We start from the raw sequence: 20,345 nt of genomic DNA, 5'->3' as shown, positions 1-20,345 counted from the left end.
ACTACTGTCTTACCATAAGTAGTGTATATATGTCAAATGATTTTTCTTACAATTGAATATGTTTGCCCTGATTCTATTAATGCTAATTTGCTCAACATTTTGTAACAAAGCTACACTTCTCCAGTTCCTATGGCAGCAGGCCAAGGTGAATGGACCTCTACAGCCACAGAACTGGACCAACCTAAGTGGTCTAAATGGAAATTATCTCCATGACTGTAACCTCATTAGCATTATTCTCCTAACCACAAAGCTAACAAGCTATGGACATGGCATTAGATATTTTCATGTAAATGCTTGCCTTACATCAAAGGAAGATTGCAATTGGTGTTTTGGACTGTAATGTGATACAAAACAATTTATAAAATAATTTTCAAACATGAAGTAACATATTCCTGTTTAACAGCAATAGATACAAATCTATTTCTGTCTTCTGTTATGTGATTTAATTTTTTTAATTAAAAAAGCATAGAGTTTTTAGAATCTCTTCGTTTTAGTATTCTGGTCCTGCCTCATCTCTTGACTTTTTCCCCCTTGAGTGTCCTCCTTCTTTAACACTAAAGTTTCCTCTGAGTTGAGAAAATATTGTTCTTAGTCTTACTGTTTATGGTTCTGCTTTGACTTTCAGACCCATTGGCCATGACATTAAAAGAGGGGAATGCGTTTTGGCCAAAGGAACCCACATGGGCCCCTCAGAGATTGGTCTTCTGGCAACTGTAGGTGTCACAGAGGTTGAAGTTAATAAGTTTCCAGTGGTTGCAGTCATGTCAACAGGGAATGAGGTAAGGAAAAAAAAGGGGGGGGGGGGTGTGACAGCAGGGGAAAGGTCGTGGGTAGTGGGGCTTTCAGATGAAAGCATTTCTGACATTCTGTGTTCTGTGTTATAAATAGAACATTAAGGATTATAGATCTTACCACATTTCTATAACAAGGAAATAATAAATTGGCCTCAGGATAGTTCAAGTACAGAAAATGGAAAGGAAGAACTAGAAATTACATATTAAGAAATGTTCCCTTCCATTTACTAAAATGAAATATTACAGCCAGTGGCCTTCCACACACTCAGTACATATAAACAAAGAATGTTGACTGCTGGCCGTAGATATTCAACTGTGCAAACCCAGTACTTAGTCTGTTGGGACAATCAATTGTGCATACCCTGCTGCAGAGATGATGGACCACCTCTGTGTGGGAAATAATTCAATGAACTGGGACACCATGGCTAGCCCCTTTTCTTGCTAAACATTCCAGGTGATCTTTAATCACCAGGAAGGATTTGAAAATCAGGGGGTTTTTTTTCCTCTAAAGATAGCATCTCTAGTAGCATGCTATTCAGAATGTGTCAAAATGTCATTTCAGCCCTGATTTAGGAAGGGGAATTTAGTCAGTCTTTTTATGAGAACTTTTGAAAAACTTCCTGTCCCCTGTTTGCTTAGGTTATACAAAACTTCAATTGGAAGCTCTAAGGTCAAACTGGGAATATTGAAAAGTGAATCTGCTGGAAATTCAAAGCCTAAAAGCAGGATCAAACTATTGAGATTTTTTAAAGTAATTCCTTTAGATCTTATACTATTTTTAAACAGATTAACAGGATTTCATTTTTTTTTCTCTTTTAACCTCTAACTTTGTTCTGAAAATAAGCCATTTGCTACCATTATTTTTAATTTCCTAGAGTCTTGGAGACGGACGTTTTCAAGGGTCTATTACCCTTATAGTTCTTTTGGAAAGGGCAAAAGAAAAGAATGTTTTGTTTTGCTAATGGAGAGGTAAATCAGAATTCTAGATTTGCTTACTTCCCAGTATAGGTGTACTAGTCATTCCCAAAAACTATTGACTGACCCAAAATAAACATTCTTTTTAATTGATCTACAAAGTGATGATTCTAATATCCCTAGGACGAACTGACACTACGTTTAGCATCAGAAAGAAATTTCTGTTAAACTGGTTGACTTAATGATCTATTCTTATTTGAGATTTATTTGTATGCTTGTGCATCTAAGTGACTTCATGGGGTTTAGGAAAGCTAAGTAGAATGAGCAAACAAATAGACAACTAGTTATTAGGCAACTTTGTTTAAGCTACATTTATTGTGTTCTTCCTAATGACTTTGTAGGTCTGGATTAATATTCTCAGTTATCCCCCAGAGTACATTGGTAGTATTTTTTAAGCTATCTTTTATACCCTTTATTAAAACTATTTACTAGTAGTAGGGAAAAGTGACAGGGTGAGAATAGAGATGGTACATACATGGTAGAATCTAAAGAAGATTTTGTAGTCCTAGTTCCCTGCCCCCATAGATTTTATTGTCCTTAGAGAAACTTTGACAGATTCCCCTACGTTTTCTGGCCTGCTGTACTTAACATGGTTTTCATGTAGTTTGACATTCCTCCCTACTCCCATCCAAAGTTAGCTATTATTGTGACTCTCTATCACCATATAGTTTAGTTCAACAAATGTTTGTTGAATACCTCTATGCCAGACACTATACTGGAAACTAGAGATAAAAGTGATAAATAGGGCTTCCCCACGGGTTCGAGCCCTGGTCTGGGAAAATCCCACATGCCGCGGAGCAACTAGGCCCGTGAGCCACAATTGCTGAGCCTGCGCGTCTGGAGCCTGTGCTCCGCAACAAGAGAGGCCGTGATAGTGAGAGGCCCGCGCACTGCGATGAAGAGTGGCCCCCACTTGCTGCAACTAGAGAAAGCCCTCGCACAGAAACGAAGACCCAACACAGCCATAAATAAATAAATAAATAGATAGAGAGAGAGACAGATAGATAGATAGATAGATAGATAAATGATAAATAATGCATAGTATCTCTCCTGAGGCTTGAGATCCTCAGATAGCCAGAAAATAATAAGGAAAAAAAAGTATTCATTTATTTCAGAGAGGCCAAAAGAAATTACATTTGTCTATGAATGTGACAAGTCTATAATTTTTCAGTCACAGCACAAGCTCCCCTTAAGTTTTAGTTCTGATTTCCCCTGATATGTATGGCTTCACATACGCCACCTCTTGAATCCAGTGTGGTATATTGGTAAGCAGAACAGTAGCCTTAGCCAACCCAAAGAATGCCATACAAGATGTCTATGTATATGGTATTTAAAGCCTGCTCTGTATTTTGTGACTGCATGATCTTATTCAGGATGAAGGAATTCTTTTAGAATTGGGAAGCTAGAGTTGTAAACAATAACTAACACAGACCAGCTGTTGTAGACACTTGTTGATTTCCACAAACTATGCAGGTTAAAATTTAGGTAATACCATTCAATAATTACTTAATTGTGGTCGTACATTTCCAACCTCATGCATTTGCTCAATATATACTTATTAAGCATCTGTTACACGCTGGAATGCTCACCAGAGGTTCTCTTAACTAAACATCAGACTTAACAAGATATGAATATACTGTACCTTGAACCAGTTTACTTAGAAAGATATTGAACAGGAAACTCAGCATCCAGCAGGGGAGCATCATGCTTTCTTCAGTGGGACCAGTCATCTTAGCAGTTCACACAGCCATCCAACAGCTGTTCTCTTTGTTCTTCAAGTGACATTTAGGTGCAAGGGAACAAGAATTCTACTAGGAGAGAATGGGAGCCAGCAACTTAGAAGCACCATGTCCTACATAGGAATCAGTATTTCTTATAACAATCTTAGGCAACTTCCAGAGTCCCTACAAGGGAAATGCCCAGCTTCAAGTGTCACCACATTCGTGGAAGCCCAAAGCTTGGCTTTCCACTAGGGATTTATAGTTCATTTGTAATTTCTTCCATTCCATATGCAAGTTACTAATCAGAGACCATTTTACCATAAGAAGTGTTGTCTACTAACAAGCTGACATTTTTCTTTATCAAATTTCCAGAGGAACTGAGCTAGAAAGTTAACCCAAGTTCAAATTTGTCCTTAGAGATGGAGAAAGGGTTTTATTAAGGCTTTAGCCTCACATTAAAAGAATGCACTGTCTGCAGAAAATTCGAAAACAGTAATAAAACTAACTACAAGTCATTCTGTTCTTTATTATCACCATGCACTGGCAATTCTAAACAATGTCAGTGATAAATACTCCTTTCCACTGAGGCAGTCTTCTCTCACAACCCCTCCCCTTTTAGTATGCTACCATACTGATGTCAGGCAGTGTTCTGACTGCTGGAGATGCAGCAGCAAGCAGGACAGACAAAGCCCCTGCTCTTACAGAATTTATATTCTGATGGGGGCGGTGGGGCAGGTAGTCAATAAACAAACATATAGTGGTAAATGATATGAATTTTTAAAAAGCAGAGTAAGATAATAAAGAATGCTAGCAGAAGAGGTATATGCCAGGTATTATCTATTGAAACTTATTCCACATCAGCCCTTTTGTTCTCTCCCCTATACAATAAAGCTGGAAGCCTGAAAACAGTTTCCCAGACTCTCTTTCCAGCTGTGGTCCAGTTAGGTTTTGCCATTGAGATGCATTAACATGGTATTAGAAGGTGGAAAGAAGGTAGCAGGAGTATATCTCCTCAACTCAGTAACATCACTTTCCTCCAACAGCCCTGGGGACAATGGTGACTGCAGTTACTGATCTTTAGTAATACACGTTTCTTCTTTTGTTTCTCCAACTCTGCCAACACATTTGTAACCAATCCCATGCATTAAATCCTCTCTTCTCCCACCCCCTCCATTTTAAATACCTAGAGGAGTTTTGGTTTTCTCATCCCGGACCTGACTGGTAGACAGGTGGAGTCCTCTGTTTCACAAAGGCTAATCAGGCCACACTGTTGAGGGGAAATTAGAGTGGAAATCTGAAGGCATGGAGGGTCTATGCCACGTGAGCAGAACTGTGTTCCAAGCAGAGGGGACAACAAACACTAAAGCCCTGGAGTACATGCTTATCAAGTTTGAGGAACAGCAAAGAGGCCAATGTGGCTGAAGTATAGAGGGAAAGGAGAAAAGTAAAAGGAGATAAGGTTGGAGAAGTAACAGAAACAAGATCATTTTATTCTAAATGGACAGTTCTGAGGAAGCGAAACATAGCATGGAACATAAAATGTCTTAAATTTTTAAATGATCACTCTGGCTTCTATATGTATGGCTTGGCGTATGGGAGAGAAAAAGTGAAAAGCCGGGAGGCCAGTTAAAAGGATATGCAGTGGTTACTGTCTGTACCTCTTTGAAGCTTGTATTGTTTGTTCACTACTGTATTACCAATGCTGATAAAATTGCCTGACACACACACACACACAAAAATAAAATAAAATTAAAATTAAAAATTAAAATAAATTTAAAAATTTTAAAAAGAAAAGGATATGCAATACTCCAGCAGGAGATTTGGACCAGAATGGTAGTGGAGATGGTGAGAAGTAGTCAGATCCAGGATACATTTTGAAGGTAAAATCAACAAACAGGATTTGCCAGTGAATTCAAGGTAGAAGATAAGAGAAAGTGAAAAGTCAAGATGAACTCCATTCCATAAAATATATTGTTTCCCTTGAAACTGTAGATGGTGACTTACAGGTCTTTAAACTGGACATCAGTCAGCCAGCTGCCATTAGCTTCAGGAAGTCAAGATTGTATGCTTGTTATCTAGTTACCCAAAGTACTAGCAATAAATATTCCTTCCATAGATGGTAAGTTTTCTTCTAGTTTCAGTCACCTTCTGCCATATTCCATAACTCATTCATTCATTTCTATTCATTCTCATTCTTTCTACCCCCTCCTCCCCTGTCTCTCCCTCTCTCCCTTCCTCTCTCTCTCTCTCTCACTCACACACACATACACATACACAGAACTAAGTGTATTTATCTCCACTATGCCTCTGCTTATTTTATTCTATCTTTTGTAAATCTCTTGGCCACTCTCAATAACAGATGTCTGTATAAACAAGTTTAAACTTTAGATATATAAAGTCTGTCTAAAATTTCTATATACTGTTCTTTGGGAGCTGCCACAAGCAGCTGTTATTATAAAAGTAGAATCTTTAAGATATTTGTCCCCACTAATAAGAGAAGGAATAAGAAGTTGAGTGTCTACTATGACCAGTACCGCTATGTGCTTTATGATTAAAGCAACACTATAAGGTTAATATAATTATCCTTCTTTTTACATAAGAGAAAATTGAAGCTCAAAAACAAAGCAACTTACCCAACATTATATATGTTGTATAAGTGATGAAGCCTGGTTTCACACCTAAATCTTTTGGCTGTAATGACTTTTTTCCACTATTCCACAATGCTTCCCACTTCCTTAAATTTCATTTCCCCAGCTTTTTAATGGCAATCTCTGAAACCTATCAGGTTAGATAGTCCATTACTTTCTTCTAGCCACCCTATACTTCTTGTCCAGATTAAGGACTATGACTCACCGCTTTAAAGTTGCCCTCACTAACACTTCAGATAGCTTCACTCCTTTAATCTATTCCTTTGCTTACTGTGGTAATACCCACAGTGAATGACTCCATTCTCCACTTTCTCCAATTTTGCTCCCAAGCAGAAAAACATTACTGAAAAAATTCATAGAACTATGATTACCTGAACAACTACAAATTACTGCCATTTAATGGCAACCTGGCACTTAAAGTTGTTCAGTAATTCTGATGTAACTGTCTTGTTGATTTTCTAGTACATTCTTCCAGTTCCAATATGATAGTTCATTCATACACTCTATACCCTCTTTAAACCTCAGTAGCAGCCCTACTTTGTACTCTTGGCAGATGACCTAACCACCTTTATGGGAAAAAAGTGAAGGTAAAAAATAAATATATTTGTCAAACTGAACTAGATGAGATCTCCCTCTTCTTCCCATCTCATCACCTCGAAAATTTCCCCATTCCTTTAGCTATCCTCCTTTCTTCCAATCTAAAAGGAAAAGGTACTTCTTTCTAAGAACAATTCCTCTACTTCTACCTTTAGACCCACTTTTTCTCACCTTCCTCGGAACTTTGATTTCTAAATTACTTCCTATGTCTTCTGTGTTCTCTGATTATTTTCTCTCTAGTGGCTCCTCCTCCTTCCACATCCAAATAGACAAAGATTACTGCTATCAGAAGAGAACCTATATTTAAACACCTTCTTGCCTCCTTGAGCTACTGCATATTCACCTCCTATCCACTACCAGCTTGGTTGAAAGAGAGGTCTGCACATGCTGCCTTTCCTTCCTCACTCTGCACTTTCTCCTCAAACTCCCGAATCTCATTATTGCCCCCCATTAGTACAGAAACTGCTTTCCTGAGTATACTAATCACCTCCTAACCTCTAAAACCTGCTCTGATATTTATCTTCCTTAACCTGTCTATATCATTTGACATCAGTGGCATTCCTCACCCACCACCTTGAAACTGTCTCTTTCCTGGTGTTCCACGATTGTTCTCTCTTGATGCCCTGCCAACTACTACTTTTTTTCCTCATCGTTCCTTATCTTGATCCCATTCCCTAATTGGAATATTCCCCTAGGATGCTGTTCTCTGCTGTGTCTTCCACTCCCTCTAAATTCTCCCTTAGAGTTTTCTTCTCATGTCTAATATATGCAGGTAACTTCCCATATCTGTAGCCCTAAACTTAACCTCTTTTGTAATTTCAAGCCTTCATTTACAACTTCCTCTGGATATTTCCACCTGATGTTCCACAATTACCTAATCTCACTCACCATCTTTCCCTTCCTACCATAAAGAGTGGAATACTTCCTTCCTGACTTGCCTCTTTTTTAAAGGCATCACTATTCCCTGAAACTGTTACTGCCAAGGTCATCAGTGACATTTAATTTTTTTTTCATTTTTAATTACAATAGAATACACATAACAAAAAATTTATCATCTTAACTATTTTTAAGTGTATACTTCAGTAGTTTTAAGTACATTCACATTGTTGTGCAACCAATCTCCGGAACAGTTTTTATCTTGCAAAACTGAAATTTTAAACACAGCTCCCCATTTCCTCCCTCCCACAGCCCATGGCAACCACCATTCTACTTTCTATCTATATGAATTTGGTTACTCTCAGTACCTCATATGAGTGTCATCATATAGAATTTGTCTTTTTGTGTCTGCCTTATTTCACTTAGCAAAATATCCTCAAGTTTCAACCATGTTGTAGCATGCGTCAGAATTTTCTTCCTTTATAAGGTTTCTTAAAGGAGGTCAGTCTTGAGCCTTCAGTATAGTTTTTTTTTTTTAAATAACCCGTTAACTTTAATTAATTAATTAATTTAGTTAGTTAGTTAGTTATTTTTGGCTGTGTTGGGTCTTCGTTTCTGTGTGAGGGCTTTCTCCAGTTGCGGCAAGCGGGGGCCACTCTTCATCGCGGTGCGCGGGCCTCTCACTATTGTGGCCTCTCTTGTTGCGGAGCACAGGCTCCAGATGTGCAGGCTCAGTAGTTGTGGCTCACGGGCCTAGTTGCTCCGCAGCATGTGGAATCTTCCCAGACCAGGGCTCGAACCTGTGTCCCCTGCATTAGCGGGCAGATTCTCAACCACTGTGCCACCAGGGAAGCCCCAGTATAGTTTTTAACAATGTAAAAAATGACCATGGATTGGCAGACTGGGAGACAGTGCTGAGTATAGTTGAGGAGAAGAAAGCCATAAGATTGGTGTTTGAGAAAGATCATTTTCAGTAGATGTGTGCTCCTGAGCAACAGAAATGTCAAAACCCCCGTACAAAGACCACCAGAGCCCTGGGTATGACTCATTAGAATTTGTAATCTAGGCAAGTTGCTGGAACTGGACAGTCAGTAGCCTTATCTTTGGAACATATGAATCTATGTGGAGTTACTATTAAATCACTTTGTTCATGGTCTTAGAACATGTGGTTCTGAATGAGCTGGTGTTAAAAAACAATTTCAGCTAAGACAGTTTGTGCTCTGTATTATGGTTTGGCACAATTTATCTGTATTAAAAGTCATAGCACACTTTTGCAAGTTCTGATTTCAATTTCATTTCTCAGTGCCCCCACTTCTGGTTACTTTCAGCCTAAATTAGCTCATTATCTTTGAGATGTGATCAATCCAGATTGGTACCACTTTTTGATGGGCTATGATTGTGTATTAGGTTTTCTGAGGTAGTTTTTTTGATCTCTACATGCACCATGCCTTTGTGTACTCTTTATTTCATGATAATTTGTTGAACCATATAGCTTACAGCAAATGTGCAGCAACATTTAAGGCTCTAGAGTTTATATATTCGGCCACTGCCATACAGACAAACATTAGGACAAATATATTACCAAAGTCTGCAAGGTACTTCAAAGCCATGATTCTAGACTTCCAAACCTGTACATGAAAATATGTCAAATATTTTAACATTGTTCCCTTTACAAGAAGAAAGGAGCAAATCTTTGTATTATGTAGTAGCCATCCAGTAAACTCAAAAATTGCTTAAAATGTATAAAAGACAACAGATTTATTCCAAATTTGGGAAAGGCAAAACCAAGAAGAGTTGTCAGAAGAAACAAGATATTAATGTCATAAATAAAGACAATAAATATTTACAGACAATATTTTTAATCAACAATAAGTAACCATTATTTTTAGAAGCTTTTGATTAAAATGATTTAAGAATGTGCCACAAACCAGAGAGTTAACAGAATCTTTTTGGTTATAAAAAGGGACCTTTGGGGCTTCCCTGGTGGCGCAGTGGTTGAGAATCTGCCTGCCAATGCAGGGGACACGGGTTCGAGCCCTTGTCTGGGAAGATCCCACATGCCACGGAGCAACTAGGCCCGTGAGCCACAATTACTGAGCCTGCGCGTCTGGAGCCTGTGTTCCGCAACAGGAGAGGCCGCGATAGTGAGAGGCCCGCGCACCGCGATGAAGAGTGACCCCCGCTTGCCGCAACTAGAGAAAGCCCTCACACAGAAACGAAGACCCAACACAGCCATAAATAAAAAATAATTAAAAAAAAAAAAAAAGGGACCTTTGTTATCTGGACACAAAATAACTTAGCCATTTTTAACAAAAAGAAAACCCAAATTCTAGTAACAATTTACAATAAAAGATCCATACACCTTTTCTCCTTATGAATAAGCCCACGTCACGTAGCCAACTTTGTCAATGTTTTTAATATATATTATTCTTCCTGTATATTCATTATTTGTAGTTATTACTGCCAAGCAATAAATCATTTCCCTTCAGACCTTCTATACTTTACTGAATAATACTCCTAAATTTATTTTTTACTGTCTTCCTTTATATTTTGGCACAATCAGTAATTTTTACTTTAAGAAAAATATTGTTCTGTTTTTTCCTAATAAATAAAACATAATCATTACCTTGCACAAGCATTCCTCTATCTTCATATATCCTTTCTACCCTGTTAATGATGGTTACTTTAACCTGTTAATGATGTACTTAATAAAAACACTGGTATATTTTTTTTAACATCTTTATTGGAGTATAATTACTTTACAATGGTGTGTTAGTTTCTGCTGTATAACAAAGTGAATTAGCTATAAATATACATATATCCCCATATCTCCTCCCTCTTGCGTCTCCCTCCACCCTCCCTATCCCACCCCTCTAGGTGGACACAAAGCACAGAGCTGATCTCCCTGTGCTATGCGGCTGCTTCCCACTAGCTATCTAGTTTACATTTGGTAGTGTATATATGTCCATGCCACTCTCTCACTTCTTCCTAGCTTACCCCTCCCCCTCCCCATGTCCTCAAGTCCATTCTCTACGTCAAGCACTGGTATATTAAACATTATAGTGCCCACATATCCAAGATTATTTATCAGTCAATCAAATTAATATTAGTTTCAGATCTTAGAGTTAACTAAGGATCTGGCAATTAAAATTTAATTTCTTATAAAGTCATGATTTAATAGAAGCATTATAAGAATTCATCTTGTAAGGGAGGAAAAATATTTTTTCCTCTACCTTTCTAATTTCTCAAGCTCTGAATTTTATTACCTCTGTAACAAAAGACAGATTAATAAGAGAAAAGCACAGCATTAATTTAATGTAAGTTTTATGTAACACGAGAGCCTTCATTTAAAAAAAATGAAGACCTGAAGAATCAGTTAAACCTGAGCATTTTTTTTTATTAGTTTTGATGAAGAATGGAAGGTCATGGAGAAATATGAAAGGACAGAAGTCATGAGGAAAGTGTAGTAAACTGGGGGAGACTTAGCAAGGCCTGTTCCTTCAGATTCCTCTCTCTGTCCCTTCACCTTCAGAGATAAGGATGCTCCTTTCCTCTGGGCATAGGGAGGGCACCTCTAACATAAGGGTTTTTTGACGTGCTTCAGGGGGAAGTCAGAAAGTCCTTCCTGCATGTACTATTTCTCAAATTCCTTCAGCTTAAAATATTCACTATGCCAAATGCCATACTTTGGGGTAGCGTGTCTTGAACCTCATCAGTCTCTTTTCACAGAGACATTCCATATCATCATCCCCATATTTAGATGCACACAATTTAGAAGGTTCAAATTAGGATTTTTTTAATAAAAAAATAGGGAATTACTTGGTAGTCCAGTGGTTAGGACGCCACACTTCCACTTCCAGGGGCCCAGGTTTGATCCCTGGTCAGGGAACTAGGATCCCACAAGTCGTGTGGCACAGCCAAAAAAAAAAAAAAAAACCTATTAAGATTTTTTTATATATGTGTATGTATAACTGATTTACTTTGCTGTACAGCAGAAACTAACACAAGGTTGTAAATCAACTATACTCCAATAAAAATTAATTTTAAAAAAATTTTTAAAAATAAGAGTCTTTAAGAATAGAACAAAAAAAAGCAAAGAGACCCAAGGCTTACATAACTAGAATATTATACTAGTATAACTTTCTTACATGGTGGTAAAGTTAGGAAAAAAACACAGGACAGTTTTTAAACTAAAATTATTAAATCAGTCTAACATGTCCAGAATCATGATAATAGAAATAGAATATGAATTTTTTCTAATACAATTTGTAAACCTCTGTATTTATAAACCAAATTCTTAAAGACTCCTTAGATTATGTTTAAAAGCTCTGTATGTTCCTTTTTCTTTCTTACATCCAAGCAACCAAGGCAATTAATTTAACTCTCAATTAAAACTTTTTTCAGAGTTTAATTAAAAGCCATTTAGAATAAGACTATTCTCCATTAGAGTTTATAATCTGACTTTTCTCACCTTTATTTGTGTTAGGTCTGTTTGTCTGGACTATCTGGGTATTTCTAAGGTGTGTCCATAATGATCAAAATTGATTTTTGATCAATTAATTATGTTTTCCAAAAGAAGGAGAAAGTAAGGATGTATAAGGAAGCTGTTTGCAATGGATATGGTAATAGTTACTGACCTATAAAATTCTAATACCTTCCCTTTGCAAAGAGGAGAAAAGTCTTAGATGCAGACAAACCCATTTCAATACATTAAAAAGAGAGAAAGTAAGTTATTACAACCAGTCTTAGGCCCTTTGACAATACCATCAAGACCATAGGATTAAATCTCTGAAGAACAGAAACAAAGAGGGAGGTCTCTTAAAATAACTAAGTGATTTCTCTTTAAGACAAATAAGACAGAGAATTTCCTTAATCCAGGGTTTAACAAACTTTTAAATATTTTGTATTTTTATTGAAATTTCATTTTGAAGCAGTGCATAACAATAAAAGTGATAATCATTGAATATTCCGAATTGTATTCACCCTTTGTTCTAAAAGTGCTTTCAAGTGAATAATTGTCATGTCAAAAGTACTCCAAAATGACCACTGCAATTCCAAATTTTCCTGGATGAAACTATGTTTTCTAGAAAAATAAATGCAAGAAAGGTAAAACAGAAGCCAACTTATGCCAGGAGAAGTACAAGTTTATTATTAGATGAATCCATGAATTCATTAGCTAAAAGCCAGTCAACAGGGGAAATACCACTTATATATGTCTAAAGTCCTTAAAACTAAGGTTGAAAACGGAGCTGGAGGAATCAGACTCCCTGACTTCAGACTATACTAGAAAGCTACACTAATCAAGACAATATGGTACTGGCACAAAAACAGAAACATAGATCAATGGAACAAGCTAGAAAGCCCAGAGATAAACCCACGCACCTATGGTCAACTAATCTATGACAAAGGAGGCAAGGATATACAGTGGAGAAAAGACAGTCTCTTCAACAAGTGGTGCTGGGAAAACTGGACAGCTACAGGTAAAAGAATGAAATTAGAACACTCCCTAACACCATACACAAAAAGAAACTCAAAATGGATTAGAGACCTAAATGTAAAACCGGACACTATAAAACTCTTAGAGGAAAACATAGGAAGAACACTCTTTGACATAAATCACAGCAAGATCTTTTTTGATCCACGTCCTAGAGTAATGGAAATAAAAACAAAAATAAACGAATGGGACCTAATGAAACTTCAAAGCTTTTGCACAGCAAAGGAAACCATAAACAAGACGAAAAGGCAACCCTCAGAATGGGAGAAAATATTTGCAAACGAATCAACGGACAAAGGATTAAGCTCCAAAATATATAAACAACTCATGCAGCTCAATATTAAAAAAACAAACAACCCAATCCAAAAATGGGCAGAAGACCTAAATAGACATTTCTCCCAAGAAGACATACAGATGGCCAAGAAGCACATGAAAAGCTGCTCAACATCACTAATTATTAGAGAAATGCAAATCAAAACTACAATGAGGTATCACCTCACACCAGTTAGAATGAGCATCATCAGAAAATCTACTAACAACAAATGCTGGAGTGGGTGTGGAGAAAAGGGAACCCTCTTGCACTGTTGGTGGGAATATAAGTTGATACAGCCACTATGGAGAACAGTATGGAGGTTCCTTAAAAGACTAAAAATAGAATTACCATATGACCCGGCAATCCCACTACTGGACATGTACCCAGAGAAAACCATAATTCAAAAAGACACATGCACCCCAATGTTCATTGCAGCACTATTTACAGCAGCCAGGTCATGGAAGCAACGTAAATGCCCATCAACAGACGAATGGATAAAGAAGATGTGGTACATATATACAATGGAATATTACTCAGCCATAAAAAGGAACGAAATTGAGTCATTTGTTGAGACGTGGATGGATCTAGAGACTGTCATACAGAGTGAAGTAAGTCAGAAAGAGAAAAACAAATATCGTATATTAACGCATGTATGTGGAACCTGGAAGAATGGTACAGATGAACCGGTTTGCAGAGCAGAATTTGAGACACAGATGTAAAGAACAAACATATGGACACCAAGGGGGGAAAGCGGCGGGGGGTGGGGGTGGGATGAATTGGGCGATTGGGATTGACATGTATACACTGATGTGTATAAAATTGATAACTAATAAGAACCTGCTGGGGCTTCCCTGGTGGCGCAGTGGTTGAGAATCTGCCTGCCAATGCGGGGGACGCGGGTTCAAGCCCTGGTTTGGGAGGATCCTGCATGCCACGGAGCAACTGGGCCTGTGAACCACAACTACTGAGCCTGTGTGTCTGGAACCTGTGCTCTGCAACAAGAGAGGCCACACAGTGAGAGGCCCGCGCACTGCGATGAAGAGTGGTCCCCACTCGCCGCAACTAGAGAAAGCCCTCGCACAGAAACAAAGACCCAACACAGCCAAAAATAAAATTAATTAATTAATTAATTTTTTTAAAAAAAGAACCTGCTGTATAAAAAAATAAATTAAAAAATTTTTTTAAAAACAACAAAAAAACTAACGAACCCTTGAGAGCTAACCCTAAAAGCCAGCAGGCCAGAATGGGGAGGTAGATCTCTCTGAAAGCCTGTTTCTCATACATAAACATAGAAAAGTTCTTACAGACACACAACAGTGTATCCAATTGACAAACAAAATGGTTAGTAGCAAATCAACACTTTAGCAAACCAACAGTAAGGAAAACAAAAATCCTTACAAATTCAGTCAGATAACCAAAAAGTCCTGGGAACCTTACTCTTAGAGCAGAAAAATTTTCCATCTACCCTTCTAGGTTCTTTGGCTGATCTAATAATTAAATTGCCATAAGGCAGATTAACAGGAGAAAAATTTAATTTTGTGCATACAGGAATCCCATAAAAATATGAGACCCAAAGACAGTCAGGCAATTGAGGCTTGTATGTCAGTCTGAGCTAAGGAATGGGATAGGGCCTGGGGCTTCAAAGGGGAGAAGGGCAGTTCAGGAAGATGAGAAGAGCAGATGTTTAGTAATCAGGTGTTTGCCCTACCATGCAGGTAAGTCTTTCATATAAAAAGTTATCTCTGGTAATAGCTCTCTTTCTGGGCCAGGCCTCCTATCTAAATTCTTTTAGGCAGTTAAGGGAGTAGTAAAAGTTTTTATTGAGTCTGCTGGGTCTTGATTGCCTTCAGCTCAAAGTAACGCATGTGCCAAATGGGCACATTTGGAGGTGGCATATTCTGCTCCCCTTCAAAAACAAAATAAATTTCAGCTAACTTTGGGAGCTCAACAAAAAAGTATCAAGAGTTTAATGTAAGTGCTGGACTTACCATCATAAAGACTCCCCAGAGCAAAGAGGCTCAAAAGACCTCAGTGAAGTGCAATGTAACCAATATGAGAATAGTGGTGGCATGAGGTCTTGCCTAAGTCTTGGTAGGGACCTTCGTGACCATCATTGTCCTAATACAGAGGCCACCAGGGAAGCCTATTGATCATACAAAGCTGGATATATTAAAGTTTCTGAGCAAGGAAGAGCATCACCTTGAGAGTCTCAGTAGTGTCTCAAGAGGAGGAAGTTACAGAAGGATAGTTACAGGATTTTGAGGACTGGAATTGGTCATGAGGTGGTTTTAAGGTAGTTAGTAAGTACCGTCTAGGCAGAGACTGATCACATTTTGTAAAATAGGTGAGTTGCTGAAACAACTTCATTTTATCTTTGGAGCACGAGTCCATATGGAGTTACCGTGGTCTCTAATTGTCCATAATCTTATAGGAACATACAGGTCTGAACAAGCTTATGTTATAACAATTTGACTTAAGATAGTTTGTTACATATCATAGTTTGGTACAGTTTACCTGTTACGCAAGTAATCGTACAGTTTTGCAAGTAGATGTGTCTATTTTATTTCTCAGAAGGAAAGAGTCTGTCGGCAAGATAGCCAATTATAAGGCTTTTGCAGAAATTCAGATATATTCAATGCCTGAAATTGGGGGATGGAGTGGGTTGATAAGAGAGTGAATGAAAATGTAGTGTCAAGGAGGAGATGGATTCCTGTGTATAAAGCAGCAAAACATTAAAAAAAAAAAAGGAGATGGAGTAAGGATTAAGGATTGAAACCTTTGGGAAGATAGTGGACTACAAAGGAAAAAAATCAAAGGCTAAATGTTTGAAAGCTGGAAATACAGTGGCACCATTGACAATAACAGAAACAGGAAATTGAAATTTAGTATGTGGTAGATAAGAAAGTAACAAGGTATGAAGATAATGGGTTATGTTTTCGTTTTTTTGTTTGTTTTGGGTTATGTTTTATTTTACTTTATATTGTATTTTTCCTTTTATATTTTAACTAGAATAAGTTTCAGGCATCATTCCAGAGATGACTAGAAGTATAAGAAGCTGGAAAATAAGATTACATTTTTAAAGAGGAATATTGTGAATTTATTCTAGTATATGCAACCTTATAATCTTCCATTCGATTCTGTGTGTTTTCTTTGAAAATACTTAAAATGCACTGGAAATCCCATACCCTCACTTAACTAGCTATTATTTCATTATGTCAGTTTTACAGATAAACAACTGGTTCTCCAGTGATCGCTAATTGTTCTATTATTTCTGGAACTGTGTGCAGCAAAATAACAGAGAGGAACATGAATGGCAAAGAAACCACCCTAATAACGGGGAAATCTTATTACTCAGTTGGTGGTCAGTACCCTTTGCGAAAAAAATATTATATAACCGTTCAGTTTTCTTTCTGCAGCAACTTGTCTGATTAATGGAGTTTAAAATCTGCAAGCCTTGGCCTTATAAAATTATAAGTTCAATAACTGTGTGTTAATTAAGATCAGAAAATTAATCTGTATTAGTACTGCAATAGCAATTTTCCAAGCTCTGCCAGTGACTAAGGATGAAAGTGGGCTGCAGTGTCACATGGGATCTGATTAAGTTAGATTAGTGCAGTATTTGAAGGGAAGTCTCCCAGGTGACAGTGAATAAGATGATCAAAGTTTTTCTGCAGATATTTTAAGGGGACAGTTGTTGGCAAAGCTACTACTTTTCCAACATAAAGCCAAAGGTCCAGCCACATGGTATCACTAATGAGTCAGAAGGAAGACTAAAGGGGCTTGAGGTCATTGTTTGGCAGAACTGAGATACAAAACACTGGGTATTGGCCATATTAACAGCCTAAGGATCTGAAATGTGCAGGCTTGCCTTCAACCTCCTAAGATAATATTCCAGATTTTCTCACTTCAAAGATGCACTTTTTTTTTCATTTTGTAGTTTTCTGAAATCAAAGTACATCTTAAAATTGTGTAAATTAAATTTGCATGTTGTGTGTGTCTGTGTGTGTTAGGGACCTCCTACTCTTAAGTATTTTATAATCTAATAAATGTAAATCTGTGTTCACGTTATAAACTGATTCCATCCATACTAGCATCTAGGAGTAACAATATGAGAACAACTGGGGGGAATTAGGTGCTCTTTCAATATCATGTATCATAAAGAAAGGACAGAGAATTGTTTTTATTGTATATTTATCTATGTTAACTGAGTGTTCATTATCTCAGTCCTAACAACTGCCTTTCAAGGTAGTTTTATTACTATATATTATAAATGAGAAAATTATGGCATAATGTGTTTGGGCAACTTGAATTTGAACGTTATCTGAATAAGGTAGACTCTTGCTACTACGCTACACTGCCTCATTGGAACATCCTAACATAAAATAAGCTTCTTATAATTTTCTTCATTGACATATAATAGTAGATATTAAATCTCTTAAGGGTGATTCAATTCAAAGTCATGGAATCATGGGTGTGTGCAGTTAAGTATTACTTGTTTAAGTTTGCTAATAGAGACAAGATATCTGGCTCCCTCTCCTTCAAATAAGTTTAACTTCTTCGGTACTACTGATACCACTTCACAAAAGAGATCAAAAGGCTTGAAAGAAAAGATAAATGATCATTCTCTTCAGACTTGAGAATATCATGTCACACAGTCTCTTCCTCAAATATTCTCAGTGAAGGACAGATTAGAAAATAATAGTGGGAGGAAAAAAGAAAGTTGTTTTTTTTTTTTTAATTTGACCCAGTAAACAACCAACCAGTAGAAAGGCAGCTATCTCCAGAGCACTATTTTGTCAAATTGGAGCCAAAACTGGTGTGATATTTGGCCTGCTGTTTAGTCACCACTTAAATTTCTGCATGTTTTTTAATTCTGGAGGAATGTTTTCTCATCCTCCTATGCTTTCAATATTTATCAAAGATCCTTTGAGGGCTTCCCTGGTGGCGCAGTGGTTGAGAATCTGCCTGCCAATGCAGGGGACACGGGTTCGAGCCCTGGTCTGGGAAGGTCCCACATGCCACGGAGCAGCTGGGCCCGTGAGCCACAACTACTGAGCCTGTGCGTCTGGAGCCTGTGCTCCGCAACAAGAGAGGCCACGATAGTGAGAGGCCCACGCACCGCGATGAAGAGGGGCCCCCGCTCGCCGCAATTAGAGAAAGCCCTCGCACAGAAACGAAGACCTAACACAGCCAAAAATTAATTAATTAATTAATTAATTAATTTTAAAAAAAAAAAGATCCTTTGAGCATATATCTTCTATGGGCCAGATACTGTTATAGGTGCTAGATGTGCTAAACTCTGTTTACTAGATCTATTTTTTTCCCATTAACAATAGGCAATATTATCCTAAGAAAATAATTTGTAGTGGTTTTTTTTTTTTTGGCTTTGTAGCTGCTAAATCCTGAAGATGACCTCTTACCAGGAAAGATTCGAGACAGCAATCGTTCAACCCTCTTAGCAACAATTCAGGAACATGGTTACCCCACAATCAACTTGGGAATTGTGGGAGACAAGTAAGTATTGGATTTTATTTTGAAGTTGTTATTGTACAAATATGAATTTTGGGAGTACTAACTAGGTGGGATTGTGCTAAAGAGAAAGAAATTTAATACCATAATTTTCACTTATTTCATTCTTCAGAAGTCAAAGAATTATGGAGATGGCTATGTCCTTTAGCGATAGACATTTTCCTGGAATGCCTTTTACAATAGGAGAAATATGTTGCTCTGCTTTGGGTGTTATTCCTATTCATACTTTTACTTATGTCAAGAAAGATAGGGAAGTTTCATTCCCTTTCACCCTTCCTAAAGGCAACTATATCATAAATTTGTTGAGTATATTTCTAGTCGATGTTTTATGCTTTTGTTACATACAAAAATATCCATAAACAATGTAGTATATGCAAAAAAAAAAAAGAAAGGGAAGACATGGGTGAGAAGAGTAAGAGGGAAATGTCAAAATTAGTACTAACTGATTCTTTGAAGTTTAAGTACAATTATTTTCTAGGACTTTTATATTGATTTTTGTATTCTTATATAACCTGAGTTTCTCCAGGCTTCACCCACTTGTAAATACAAAGGGAGGCACATTGACTATAATTGCCCATCTCTGAGAGCATATTACCCCATTTACTAAATTAACTCAGCTCTCTGCTAAATTCCCCAACTATTTCTGTAAATTTCCAACTGCGTCTCCAGCTCCAGCTGCACATGCAATCAAAAACAAGTCTGCTCTTTCTGAGCATCCCACTTCCATGCAACACTGCTGTTCAGCCATGTTTCACCAGGCACTATTTCCAGTTCACCAGAGGTGTGCCTGCTCTTAGTAACACTCAAACAACAGCCTGCTGGAGACAAAGCTAGGAGACAAATCTGAGTGATGGATGCCCTGATGTATCTGTCACCCATAATTGCCCCTTTCTGTCTTATCACCATCTTGTCACTGAGCAAAGCTCATTATGCCTGGATCCTCCTTCCCTTAAGATGAGTGCTTTCCCAGGGCTCAAATATGCTCTTGAAGAGGCTCTGCCCTGCCATTTCACAAGGTATGCTGGGACTCCTATAAACCCCAGTTTAGGCTCAAACTGGACACAGTGTAGTCCAAACCTGGAACACAGCGTCTTGCTAGTAACCTGAAAGGCAGTCGTTTTTATGTTAATCTCACCTTTTAAACTTCTCTTCTTTCCTCCTGATTTTTTTTCTTTCTCTGTGGACACTGGAGTAGAGTCTGTTACACATATTTTCAAACATCATTTTTTTTTTTTAATTCACCATTTGTATTTACCTGAAAGTTTAGTTCTAGAGAAGTCCATAGGTAAGTAACCAGCCAACTTAGAACCCATGCTGGTGAAGCCAGTGCTGCAGGTTACCTGGTATCACCCTGACCCAGGCTCCGTAGCCCTGGGAAGGGATAGAAAGAACCCAGTG

At 37.7% G+C, this 20,345-nt stretch overlaps 1 protein-coding gene across 12 annotated transcripts in view; it reads left to right on the top strand.

Annotated features, from left to right (window-relative positions):
• GPHN (gephyrin) overlaps positions 1-20,345 on the top strand; it is a 638,461-nt gene that overhangs the window by 538,005 nt on the left and 80,111 nt on the right. For all 12 annotated transcript variants that reach the window (XM_082451600.1, XM_082451601.1, XM_082451602.1 and 9 more), the window contains 2 exons: positions 626-779; positions 18,811-18,932. In XM_082451600.1, coding sequence (XP_082307726.1) covers positions 626-779; positions 18,811-18,932 — 276 coding nt within the window. The remainder of the gene's footprint in view (positions 1-625; positions 780-18,810; positions 18,933-20,345) is intronic.

This window comes from Balaenoptera physalus, assembly GCF_965194825.1.
Source record: "Balaenoptera physalus genome assembly, chromosome: 2".
In the NCBI taxonomy this organism is placed as follows: Eukaryota; Metazoa; Chordata; class Mammalia; order Artiodactyla; family Balaenopteridae; genus Balaenoptera; species Balaenoptera physalus.
The sequence above is the reverse complement of the archived record's forward strand: the minus strand, read 5'-3'. Positions and strand labels throughout refer to the sequence as shown.